Source organism: Hoplias malabaricus, chromosome 12, assembly GCF_029633855.1.
Source record: "Hoplias malabaricus isolate fHopMal1 chromosome 12, fHopMal1.hap1, whole genome shotgun sequence".
NCBI lineage: Eukaryota > Metazoa > Chordata > Actinopteri > Characiformes > Erythrinidae > Hoplias > Hoplias malabaricus.
This window is the reverse complement of record NC_089811.1, coordinates 4,947,955-4,961,503: the sequence shown is the minus strand read 5'-3', so window position 1 is coordinate 4,961,503 and position 13,549 is coordinate 4,947,955. Positions and strand designations below refer to the sequence as shown.

At 44.1% G+C, this 13,549-nt stretch overlaps 1 protein-coding gene across 11 annotated transcripts in view; it reads right to left on the bottom strand.

The window, feature by feature from the left end:
* Nucleotides 1–13,549, bottom strand: part of map2 (microtubule-associated protein 2) — a 71,417-nt gene that overhangs the window by 5,067 nt on the left and 52,801 nt on the right. For 8 of the 11 annotated variants that reach the window (XM_066685963.1, XM_066685962.1, XM_066685965.1 and 5 more), the window contains 4 exons: nucleotides 11,454–11,598; nucleotides 10,172–10,228; nucleotides 8,890–9,209; nucleotides 3,322–3,414 (listed from right to left, as the gene is read on the bottom strand). In XM_066685963.1, the coding sequence (XP_066542060.1) occupies nucleotides 3,322–3,414; nucleotides 8,890–9,209; nucleotides 10,172–10,228; nucleotides 11,454–11,598 (615 nt within the window). The remainder of the gene's footprint in view (nucleotides 1–3,321; nucleotides 3,415–8,889; nucleotides 9,210–10,171; nucleotides 10,229–11,453; nucleotides 11,599–13,549) is intronic. The other 3 variants (XM_066685968.1, XM_066685966.1, XM_066685970.1) reach the window with 3 other exon arrangements.

The following is a 13,549-nucleotide window of genomic DNA, read 5'->3' as shown; positions in this document are numbered from 1 at the left end:
ACACATCCCCACAGCATCAACCAAAGGCAAAGTATACAGCAGGAATGTACAGAGAGAAATCACACAGACATCATCAGAACAGCTGCTGAATGAATGAGACACTGTACTTTATCAGCAAACTACGCTCTGCTGACACAACGTACACACATCAGTCACAGTACTTTTCCAGAATCATTCAGCTTTCTGAGTTATTTTAGAAGTATTTACAGCTCTGTTCATCACATATAGCACCAATCTGTCATGAGGGGACCACTGATTTGCTTGTAGTATCACAGAGAAACCCCCCAGAATCTCTGCCACTCAAACTCAACAAGGGGGGAACTGGTGAGACTCTCACCAGGAAGAATACCCCGTAGAACCTGAATCTAAGGAGACAACCATCAGCTTGTGAGAGGTGCTATAAAAACTGGGTTTTGCCAGATCGTTGGGAACATATGCTTCTTCCTACACTTTTCCTACTGCTGCTAACACAATGCCACTGGACACGACACTTGGAGGGGAATGCTTACTTTCAAGACCTGCTGTGGCAGTTAACTGATACCTGCACAGATTAGCACTGTGCTGGGAAATGCAAAAAAGTGAGGGCCTTTCTACCCACTCAAGAAGAACAAGGTCAATGGTGCTTTCTTGGTCTCTTGTCCTCAGACATTTGAAACTCCTTTTTATAATCGCTTAATTAAATTCCAGATTCTGATCATTTCAAACTCAGTTTAGTTGAGGTCTATCTTGTACACATCTGAACAGTTGCAATTATTCAAACTGTTCTCTCACACTACAGCGAGACTTCACAGTAATTTGAGAAGCACGGTCAGTAGACAACAGTGATTAATGTGAAAGGAAAACAGGGGCGTGTATCAGCTCCTCTCCAACACGTTCAACCAGTTAATCACCTTGATGAGCGCTTAATGAACAAAAACAATGAAAGGGGAACATCCTGAGTGAACCACATCATTTTGCCAAAGGAACAGACACTATATCAAAGGAGAGAAGGGGCTTGTGGCTCTAATCCAAAGAGCTGGAACACATAAACGTACACGTTTTCCTGGGATCTACTGTGAATGACTAGTCATCTAATCACCTGCTTTGTAACCACGTTTGTAACCACGCCTGGCCAGAATCACTGGACACAAGGCAGGAACACCCACCCTGGACAGGGCGCCAGTCCATCACGGGCCGACACACACACGCACACACACAACTGAGGACATTTCCACACACTCACCCATTCTCATTAAAAATACCCAGCCTGCGTTATGCAAATACAGGAATTAACCAAAACACTCCCATAAGAAGCAGATACCACCGGTTATTTCATATGATCTTCGCATTGCTGTAAGAGAGGAATCAGTTCTCAGGGCTAACATGTTTGTTGGTGGAGAAATGAATATCTGAGGCAGTTTGACAAGGGCTACATTGCTAATATTTGGCTCTAATCAGCGAGGCTTATGAGAATCTAGTGGTCAGCAGTGGTGAGTACATAGTGACCCTAGAAAAAACAACTCTCTCAGAAATTTTGACGATGGCTACAGAAGGCCTATGTCACAGCACACATTTCAAGAGCATCACAATATCCTTGATTCTACCAGGAACAAGACAGATGTTTGATTCAAATGATGGACTGTGAAATGAATGTGACACGTGCTTTGCACAGCGCTACAACAAAAATTTGACTCTGCATTTAACCCATTTAACACAGATACTACTGACAAGATCCACACACACACCCAGGTTAAGTGCCATGAGCCCTTTGCTGAGGTCTTGAGGGAATACAAAAGATGTTTATTCACCCCTCACTCCCGTTTTTGCTGCTGGTCTAGAGGGTCTTAGGAGTCACATTACTGTGGCCAATGATCTTTAACCATGACTGATCATCACTCACTGCTGTGGTCTGCCCTTTGTTTAACTTCAGTACACACACACACTGCACTTTCCCCGACACTAATACAGCTGGACACCTGACAGGACACTGAAAATGCACAGCCTCTGAAGAAGCCTCGCCTGGACCACTCAGCTCCAATCAGCTCCACTCAGGACAGGGCAGATTCAGCTTTGATTGAGAGACAGACATGAATCAGCAGAATCAGGCTCACACACACAAACCCACACCTGCTGACAGTGGACGTGCCCAGTCACAGGGAGGACACCTGTGGTCAGCGTGTGCTACGTCTGAAGACCTGATTAGGATGTGTGTGTTTACATAATCCATCAATTAATATGAAAGGGAAGATGAAGAAACAGTTGTCAAGTACGATGCGATAAAATCCATGCTTCCAAATGTTCAGCGAACCTTTTTACCACAGTAAACTGCAGCAGTTGTTAAGGTGAATTTCACCTATTGTGGTTAGGTGGACTCCTGCATGTTGAGATGTAAACAAATCGTTTTTTCAGTGTTTTGACCGTGACAGAATGATTTAAACGCTTTGAATATCTGGTTACTATCACAACCACTATAAGCTATTTCTACTCCGGGAGGAGCATTTCACATGAAACCTGGTTGATTTTGAATACATTTCATCATTCATTGTCTGTAACCCTTATCTAGTTCAGGGTCGTGGTGGGTTCAGAGCCTACCTGGAATGGGCGCAAGGCAGGAACACACCCTGGAGGGGGCGCCAGTCCTTCACAGGGCGACACACACTCACACATTCACCCGGAGGAAACCCATGCAGACACAGGGAGAACACACCACACTCCTCACCGACAGTCACCCAGAGGAAACCCACGCAGACACAGGGAGAACAAACCACACCCCTCACAGACAGTCACCCGGAGGAAACCCACGCAGACACTGGCAGAACACACCACACTCCTATTTTTTTATATTATTTTAATTATACTATTATATTACTAATTAATTAATATACTAATTATATTAATGAATATGCCTTTAGACTAAGAACTTTGAAGAAAGGGAGAACAATCCCTGCAAAGTTCTGAAAGCACATCTCCTGCAAAAATATAAGTTAAAATAAGTGAGCGGTGATCTCTGACATTTGTAAAGTGTGTTTGTGTGTGTGAGAGAGTGAGAAGAGAGAGAGAGAGAGAGAGAGAAATAAAAAAAGAAACAAACAAACAAAGAAGCAAAGAAAGACCAGTGGGGGTCACTGAAATTTCCAGACGAGAAATGCATGCAGAGAGAGGTGTAGTCCGGGAAAGTGCGGAGGGTTGGTTCAGTATTTCAGCTCTATAAAGAAAGACTAGAAAGGGGTTAGTGCACTCAACACTGTGCTGGAGCTCTTTGAAAACTCTACCAGACGACCTCTGGAGTGAGGAAGACAGAGACGAAGGGAGGCAGGGCTGGAGAGAGGGAGCAGTACGTACATTGCCTCCATGGGGAGAGTGCTTCAGATTATCCTTGGATCCACACTTTGCCTGTATGTGACTGAGGTCCAACTTCTGGTTTAAAATTTGAATCTAGAAAAAGAGAGACGTGCACTGATTTAATGATGATGGAAAATCACACATTCACACACACAAGCTGCCAAAGTAACACACAGCAAAGCTCTCAATGAATAGATGGACAAGAGCAAAGTAATGGCAGTGGAGAGGGAGCTACACGGCGAGAAGTAACACAGCAGCGGTTAAACTCACCTACGTCTAGATCAGAGTGAAAACTGGTCTGGGTTTGGCTGCCTAGCACTGTCCAGTTTTTGTGGAAAATAAGTCAAATGCTCTGATTATACAAAGCTCAGTTCCAAAACACTTTCAATATATTTATTATTTCTATCCTTTTCATCTTTTCAACTGAAAAGTGCTGAGACTGAATCCACACAAACACAACTTGACAGTACTCAAGAGTAGGAGTGTTGCGCAACATCTTACAGAGGTAATGCCATCGGTCTTAGTTACCACAGGAGCCCCCAGGAAAGACCTAACTCAAATGGCATCAATGGCTCAAAGAACCCTTTGTAGCACCTTTATTTTTCAAAGAGCGCTGCACGACTCGGCCAAGCCTCGTAGACAGTTTAAAGCCTCGTAGACAGGTTGAAAGTTTAAACACTCTGAGATGTTGCAGATATTTCCCAGTAGTTTTGGTCCAGATAACCTTCAATTATATACAATTGTACATGGTATATATTACTTTTCATATGTGTGTGTGTGTGTGTGTGTGTGTGTAGATCTGAAAAAAAAAAAAAAGCCCACAAAATGGAGTGCAAGTTCACGGCATACCTCACTTAGCCTCTCACATACACACACACTTACACACACTCTGGAGTGGACATTGCTGCTCAGTGTCATGCTTTATCTCTACCTTATATAACTGTAAACACTCGTTCCATTTCTGCTCATCCTGTAGTAAATGGAGGGATGTCTGGCCGAGCTGATCTGCTTTTTAAAGCTTGCCTGAAGCAGTTGGAGCTGTTCCAGAGAAACGAAGGAACGATAAAGCGACTCAACGGGGAAAAGAACTAACATGATTACAGCAAAGGGAGGAATATTGCAGCCTCATCTTTACTCAGCTACAAACTCACTCAGCCACCATCAACTCAGAGCCTAATTTGGAATCACTTTACATTGTAGTAACTAATATATAATGTATATATATATATATTATCAGCTAGACACTAGCTGGTACTACACCACTTTTAAAATAAGAGTCATTCTGTGTGTTTATTGTATGATAAATTTTATTTATGGAATTATCTGTCTCTTAAAAAACTTAAAAACGTTAAACACTTGATTCTCACTGAAGGGGGGCTTTAAGGTTGCACTCTATGGTCACTCCCATTTAATGTCCTGTAAAGTAACCCATTAGAAGCTAAAACAGACGCAGAGAAACTCACAGCCACGCAATAGAGAGAATACACTAACAAAAACGGACACTGTGGGGGTGAGTGGGCATTTTGGGACAGACAGCTTGAGACTTCCAGACGGGTTACATAACGTTCGTCTCACCCACGGCTCTCCTGACCCACCATGACCCTCACAGGGAGCTCATCATAACCCAATGGAGAGACCACCTCTGTCCCTTAAAGAAGCTTTCATTTAAACCCAGGGTTAAAGGGAGTGGACAGAAACTTATATAATCATTAGTGCTCTCAAAAGTAACATGGAAACGCTCATTAAAGCACGTGGGAATTTAATGTAACAAAATTTTAAAAGCTAATTATTAATTTTACAAGATTTGCCCATGACTTCCTTAGTTCCACTCTTTTAACTGGGCCTTATGATGATGTATTAACTGTTTTATTTAGTGATGTAAACACAACATCTATACTGACGAGATCAAAAGGTAGATGATAACTGTGTTAAATATCATCTCTCTCTCTCTCTCTCTCTCTGTCTCTCTCTTTCACTCTCTCTCTCCCCTCTCACTCTCTCTCTCCCCCCTCACTCTCTCTCTCACGCTCTGTCTCTCTCTCTATCTCTCTCTCTGTCTCTCTCTCTCACTCTCCCTGTCTCTCTCTCTCTCTCTCACTCTGTTTCTCTCTCTCTCGTTCTCTCTCACTCTCTCTCCCCCCTCACTCTCTCTCTCACTCTCTCACGCTCTGTCTCTCTCTCTATCTCTCTCTCTCTCACTCTCCCTGTCTCTCTCTCTCTCTCTCTCCCTCTCTCACTCTCTCTCTCACTCTCTTTCTCTCTCTCTTTCTCTCTCACTCTCTCTCTCTCTCTGTCTCTCTCTCACTCTCTCTGTCTCTCTGTTTCTCTCTCTCACTCTCTCTGTCTCTCTCTCGTTCTCTATCTCTCTCTGTCTCTCTCTCACTCTCTCTCTCACTCTGACTCTCTCTCTCACTCTGACTCTCTCTCTCTCTCTCTCCTAATAATCATCTATGCCCAATTATATAATTTTCCATGAACTCTCGCTCATCCAAAATCTCTGTGAGGGTTTGATGGTGTTCGGCAAGTGAGGTCAGGTACTGCTCACTAATCACAACCGCCATCAAAGGTTAAAGAGCACTCCAAACAGCAGAGTCACACTGCTCCACCTCCCAGTGCTGGCACACTGCACACGCTTGGAATAGAGACGTGGTGACATTAGACTCATGTATAGATCCATATGCCTCTATATACACTACAGAGGGTCAGAGAGATATGTAATAATAAACCAGGCAACAGCAGTTAACAAAAGTCATGTTCTCAGCTGTACGACTGTCATGGCCTGCTGACTCAGAGACAGAACATCACATCTCCTTCAGCTTCCCCCTCGGTTCTCTGTGTCACACTCCAGTCGAGCCCCCCTGGCTGACCCGCCGTCTGTGGGGGTCTGAGTGCGTGTGTGTGTGTGTGTGTTTGTGAGTGAGAGAGAGAGAGAGACTGTGATTGGTTTCTCTGCACTGCTGCACACGAGCCAGACATAAACATGTCACCTCCGTCACACACCCTGCAGTCAGACAGATGCAGTGCGGACGTACGAGCTGATTTCCAGTGATAAGGCACAGTGTGTGTGTGTGTGTGTGTGTGTGTCATAATGTCACACTGTGTTCAGAAGAGAAGAATAAGCGAAAGATCTCATACAGAGGGATGACACTAAAATAACATGGAGTAAATGTGCAAAGAATGAAAAATGAAAGGAAACTAACAACAGAAACTGCAGTGTGCCTTTGTAGAATTCGTCAGGTCTCAGGGGTGGTTCTGGAGAGATGGAATACCATGAGATATTACCTTAACTGCACTTTCTAACATATGAGCCCAAACCCTTACAGTGTGGTGTAGTGTAGAGTATAACACTGCTGCCCTTCACTCAGAGTAAAGTATCCATCTTAGAAAGGAACAACACAATGCACCAACTGAAGGCGCTGGGCAATACCACAGCTTTAAAATAATGAGTAATCGACTCTCAGGATTTAACCCATTTGTGGGAGTGAGCACACACACACACACACATGAGGGACAAGGGACAGGAGATGCAATTGGACCTGGAAACGGCAAAACATCCCAGAGCAAGACTCCTACCTATGTAACATGATGATATATATATAGTCAATATGAATAGGTGAGGGCGGCACGGTGGCTCAGCAGGAAGTGTCGCAGTCACACAGCTCCAGGGGCCTGGAGGTTGTGGGTTCGATTCCCGCTCCGGTGGGTTTCCTCCGGGTGACTGTCTGTGAGGAGTGTGGTGTGTTCTCCCTGTGTCTGCGTGGGTTTCCTCCGGGTGACTGTCTGTGAGGAGTGTGGTGTGTTCTCCTTGTGTCTGTGTGGGTTTCCTCCGGGTGACTGTCTGTGAGGAGTGTGGTGTGTTCTCTCTGTGTCTGTGTGGGTTTCCTCCGGGTGACTGTCTGTGAGGAGTGTGGTGTGTTCTCCTTGTGTCTGTGTGGGTTTCCTCTGGGTGACTGTCTGTGAGGAGTGTAGTGTGTTCTCCCTGTGTCTGCGTGGGTTTCCTCCGGGTGACTGTCTGTGAGGAGTGTGGTGTGTTCTCCTTGTGTCTGCGTGGGTTTCCTCCGGGTGACTGTCTGTGAGGAGTGTGGTGTGTTCTCCTTGTGTCTGTGTGGGTTTCCTCCGGGTGACTGTCTGTGAGGAGTGTGGTGTGTTCTCTCTGTGTCTGTGTGGGTTTCCTCCGGGTGCTCCGGTTTCCTCCCACAGCCCAAAAACACACATTGGTAGGTGGATTGGCGACAGTGTCCGTAGGTGTGAGTGTGTGTGTTGCCCTGTGAAGGACTGGCGCCCCCTCCAGGGTGTATTCCCACCTTGCGCCCAATGATTCCAGGTAGGCTCTGGACCCACCGTGACCCTGAACTGGATAAGTGGTTACAGATAATGAATGAATTATAATGAATATGAATAGGCCCCTCAGTCCCTGTGAAGGGGCTTTGTCACCATTCCTTCTCAGAAGACAGGCGGGCCCAACAGTGACAGGGTGACAAGACCCTCTAACTGTAAGGGTCACGCATCACACCTGTTCTTCTTCCTTAAAGTATGTCACATGTGCAGATAGAAGGGGATGTGCAGATATTTCTGGTTTCCTCTGTCACCTATTGGTGTGTGTTTTAAAGGGTCTGAATTTCCTATCTTCCATCCACATGTTTATGTGAAAGGATAACATTACAGCACATCTGTTCTTAACTACCATCCCACTCAAGACCTACTGAGATTAGAGACCACTCCTTCTATTTAAAACCATAAGCTGGGACAGAGTGAGAAGACACACGAGACAAAGGGCAACATCAAAGGGTGAGAACCATTTACACAAACAGCTGAGGACACTAAAAAAAGGAGAGGAAGGACACAGGGACTGTAAATCTGCCCTGGAACAAAGTGGGGGTTTGTTTGAGGCATTCAATGGGATTGGAAGAAATATCTGCCTTGATTATAATAAAGGCTAGGTTTTCCGCATTTTCCCTTTATTTATTTATTTTTGCATTTTTACCTACTGTTTTCTGTAATGATCACTTTATATTTATGTTTTATGCATCAGACGGTCGTTATTTTATACATATTTACCTATCCCTGGGAAAACAGTTCCAACCTTTGAATCCAGCTCCAGGATCGCACATTTACTGCTAGGTATGACACTGGGTGACCAATCAGTTACATCATCAATAATGAACCCTCCACTCCAGTAACTTTGCCACAGACCCACTGCAGGAGCATCACCCTCCATTGCTGGTCTCTGCTAATATGTAGTAGGATGAATGAGCATTGTTTATAAATGTCTTCATAGCTATGACACTATAACAGTTGGCTGTTGTGGCAGTTAAGTTCCACATACACGTTATTAACTATTGAGGTAAGAGAATGTACTCTGGAATTGAAGGGATGGGGGATGCCTTTAAGACATCCGTCATATAACAAGCACTCAAACATCCCAAGACTTTCACGTGCCTCCTGAACTGACCAAGAGAACTATTCCAGGAGAACGATACCAACCACCATTAGAAGGGCAAGAGAGCAGCTGATTGGCCAACAGCAGTGCCAGGGGCCAGGTCATGAAGCTGTGTGTATCAGACTTGCCTGGCCTCCTTTGGGCTGGTATTTGATGTTGTCGGTGGAGCCGATCTTGGATTTGACGTTCTTGAGGTCGGGCAGCGGTTGATTGATGACACGCAGCTGCTTGGGGGTGGTGGCGGGGGATTTGGGTGGAGTGCGGATGATGGCCACCTTCTTCTCCTGAGAAAGGAGGCTGAGGGACTTGGGTGTCCCTGGCGTGCGGGGTGTCCCTGGCGTGCGGCATGAGAAACTGGGCGGCGTCCCGGGTGTGATGGCAGTGGAGCCAGGGGTCCGAGGAGTAGAGGTGCCACTACGAGCCGAACGAGAACGAGCTGACTCTGTACCTGAGGGAGAAGCAGACATGTAAATAGAAGGATTGATGGATGGATGGGCAGATAAATAGAAATAACACTTAATGAATTCAGATGGACAGCTGGGCTGACAACAGCAGAACATCAGTTCCAAGAACACAAATAATGATGTTAGAAAACAACGGAATGAAATAAACATAAAAATGCAAACACAGTCTAAATTGAGGGGTGGCAGGTACTGTCACAGTCACACAGCTCCAGGGACCTAGAGGTTGTGGGTTCGATTCCCGCTCTGGGTGACTGTCTGTGAAGAGTGTGGTCTGTTCTCTCTGTGACTGTGTGGGTTTCCTCTGGGTGACTGTCTGTGAGGAGTGTGGTGTGTTCTCTCTGTATCTGTGTGGGTTTCCTCCGGGTGACTGTCTGTGAGAAGTGTGGTGTGTTCTCCCTGTGTCTGCGTGGGTTTCCTCCGGGTGACTGTCTGTGAGGAGTGTGGTGTGTTCTCCCTGTGTCTGTGTGGGTTTTCTCTGGGTGACTGTGAGGAGTGTGGTGTGTTCTCTCTGTGTCTGCGTGGGTTTCCTCTGGGTGACTGTCTGTGAGGAGTGTGGTGTGTTCTCAGAGAATGACAGAGAATAAAAATAAAATAAAAAGTAGCAAGTCAAATACATCACAATTCTGTGAAATAATGTAAAATAATATAAAAATTAAGAGACGAAGAATAAAATTAGAAAAAAAATACAACATTAAAATTATATAGCAGGTAGATTCAAATAATAATAACTCAACTGAATAATAAACACAATTCTCACCCCAAATAAAATAAAAAAAATGAATAGATAATTTAAAAAAAGCTCAGAATTGAACAGCACACAAAAAAATAAAACTTTACATCACTGGGTGTGTATGGGAGTGTGCCCCTGCTGGTGAGGGCTGGTAAGGCAGGCAGGACTGAGAGATGGAGTGATGGTGACAAGCAGGGGATAGACTGAGGTTCTAACCTGTCATACTGGGGGATCTGCCTGTCCTGTGCTCCGCTCTGACCTCAGTGCGGAAGGCTGAAGAAGAGGAGGCAGGGCAGCAGGGTAGGGGACAGGTAAAGGGTTAAATGGTTAAAGGAATAGTTCTGTTCCCACCTCACCCTAAATATACTCAATCAAGCAAGGTGTATTGTGTCTGGAGCTCCTCAAATTAAAGTGCAACTGCATTCAATTTTTTTTTCCCATAATATGTCCTCTTTAATAATCTGATAAAGAGGAATCTGAGTCTACATGAGTCACCCAGTAATCAGATTAAGCACATTCATCACAGTGTGGCATATTATAAAAAACAATTGGCACAACCAACAGTACACACTTAACACTTAAGCCCCTTTTAGATAAAATACAGCCACCCTCAACTATTCTAGACATTACCTGGTGGAGCTGTATGTGAAAATTTAAATGTCCAAATCTTCCTCATACAAAGTGCAGATAATGTCAAATTAAGCCCACTTGTGAATAGAGCAATAAATATATCATGAATCCACAGAGAGAAGTAAGGCATTTAAAATGTCTATACATGTCGTATACAAAACATCTAGTTTGAATGCAAATATTTCTCTTTAAAGAGCACAGACAATACATATCTGATGACTTCTGGAAAGATGATGATATAAAATGGATACCAGACCAACAGCAATCTCATTTTCTAGTATTTCCTACAGTGAATGAATGAATGATTACTGGGTGACTCATGTACACTCAGATTTCCCATTATCAGATTATTACAGAGGACATATTATGAAAAACAATCACTTTTCATCTGGAGCTATTACCAACCTACAAACTGAAATATAACAACCCAGTCAGTATTTTGTGCAAGTCTGAAAACATGGAATAAAACAAATTGTCCTGATTTTGTCCTGAGTCTAATGTGAATGGCAGGCATGTCAATATTGTCCTGACTCCTCATCAGAGTTTCTCCAATCACAGTGCTACAGAGTACTGATTAAATATAATGAAAACAAAAACAGAGAACAAAAAATAGTGAAAGTGACTCAAAACTAGTGTTTCTGCTCCTCGAGCCTCATTCCTGGGCACCTCACATGTGATTTAAACAGGACCTCATTCTCCACATTTGTCTCCTTTAAAGTACTTGTAAACCTGCTCATCTTTTGAGGTGGTTAATTATAGCCATTATCTGATTATCGTATACATGTACACACTCTTTCACTGGGGATGTGAATGATGTTTTATAAATGAGGGGTCCTGAAAGCTCAAAATTTGTGTGATTTTGTCTTACACGTGGGCCTGCGAGGGGCTGTGGAGCCAGAGCTGGTGATGGATGTAGAGCTCTCCTCGTAGTCGGCGGTGAGAGGGCGGCGGGTCAGGATGGATGCTGGCCGGGGAAGAGATGACCTCTTCTCTGGGCTCCTGGAACCTCCATCCTGAACAAAACAAGAGCAGCCGGCTCGCAAGTTACAGAGCAGTTTACTCTCTGACTACAACATAAACACTCTGCTGACCGCTGTAATCACACAGCTTCACTCTAAACCAGTTCAAGATGGCTGTGAGCTCGGTTAAACTGTACACTGCACATTTGGACAGAGAATCTGTTTAGAAAGCCTGTCATCTGAGCTGCTATTACAGAAAAGCAACACTAAATTGAGAAATGTGCTCCTTCCCAGTCTTCCAGGTTTTTTCGAGAAAACGCTGCGGAGCAGCGAAGCTAAATGTCTGTTTTATATCACGCATGAACTAGAGTTTATCCCCTGACCTGCTACAACACTGTTACACTGTTATTCCCAGGAATTCAGAACCATGCATTAAGATCTTTATTTCCATTTATGGCATTTACGGCAGATGCTCTCATCCAGAGAGACTTACAGTTTTAAAGATGCTACAGATGTGGGCGAATGTAGTGTTCAGTGTTTGCCCAAGGACTCTTATTGTGATACAGTAGGCTACATACCCAAGCAGGAAGTGAACTCCAGATGACCATTCTGTTACCTGTCCTACACCTATGTTTATAACTGTTAATGGCCTGTCGACCATTCGTACATTTCAGAGGTTGATAGCCACTCTGCAATAGTGTATTTATTTTTCTAATGGGTTCAAGGGTTTATTCTGGACCACAGCTCCACATAGTTCCTCCTCATTTATTCACATTTGAATCAACACAAGAGCTAATTAGCAGATTTAAGGCTGGTTTACACTTACAGAATAACGCTGCTGGCAAAAATCCATATAAACATCTCAGCGTCACAAAGCGATCATCACACACAGATGCTCTCAGAGGTTTTAGCCAAACTACTTTGAAGAAACGTGAATGTGTGGACTATGAGGTGGCATCCAAATCAGAGTGTATCAAAACAAGCAAGATGAAGAAAGTCCCGTTCTCTGTTATAGAGAAGAAAGAAAACTGACGCAGGAGAAGACTGGAAATGATCAAGAAAAATCTAGCCATATACAACTTAACTGAGGATCACTTCTGACGGTATCATGCTATAGCTCCTCAGACAACTGCGTACTGCATGACACATAGTTGAGGTTCTGGGGTTTAGACACAGAGATACTTACATGGATATACTGAGAAGTGTAAACCAGCCTTCAGAGTGTTAGAAGAGGAAAAACTGCTAATCTTAACAATGCTGTGACATGGAAATCTCACTTAATGTAGATTTAAATTCTAATTTACAGACAGATGTATGTGAAGTCTAAGGAGGAGCACATTAACTGTAAGTTCTGATACATCAGCTAACATCAGCCTCAGCATAGGCCCTAAATCAGAAGGGAGGGGGTGGTTTCTTTCAGGAAGCAATCGTAATGACATTAAAGCTGTAGTTATAAGGTAAAAAATACTACCTAGTGTAGTTTAAACTGTTTGTGCCTCGGCTTTCTCTTACCTTGCCTAAGTGTCTGTTAAGTAATTGAGAGTCGTGTGGGCCTGCGGAGGAGGGGCGTGGCTCACTGGGATCCACCCCCGCCAGAGGGCTCTTTTTACTGAGAGAGCAGGCGGAGTTGGGGCGTGGTGGAAGAAGAGCCGCCGCCCTCATTTTAGAGGTGGGTATCTTTGTTAGAGATGTAGGGCTGGGGGTCTGTGATGAGTGATGATGGAGGAATGAGGCGAAAGATGGAGTTTGTTCATGGAAAAAAAGATAAAATTAATAAATAAATGAGAATGAGTTATAATGAATTTATGGAAACAATAATATAAAGAACCTGTCAAACTATGTTCATCCTAACTGTGTGTCTGTGAGCACTGTTGGGTTTGGAGTCATATTGAGCTCTCTTGATTATAGAAAGCTCATTCTGTGGATTACAGGAGGATTTACAAACATTTCAAAGTCGCTCAAGGTGCAGCTCCGCTGTTCCACTAGAATTAGAGAGGGAGTGGGC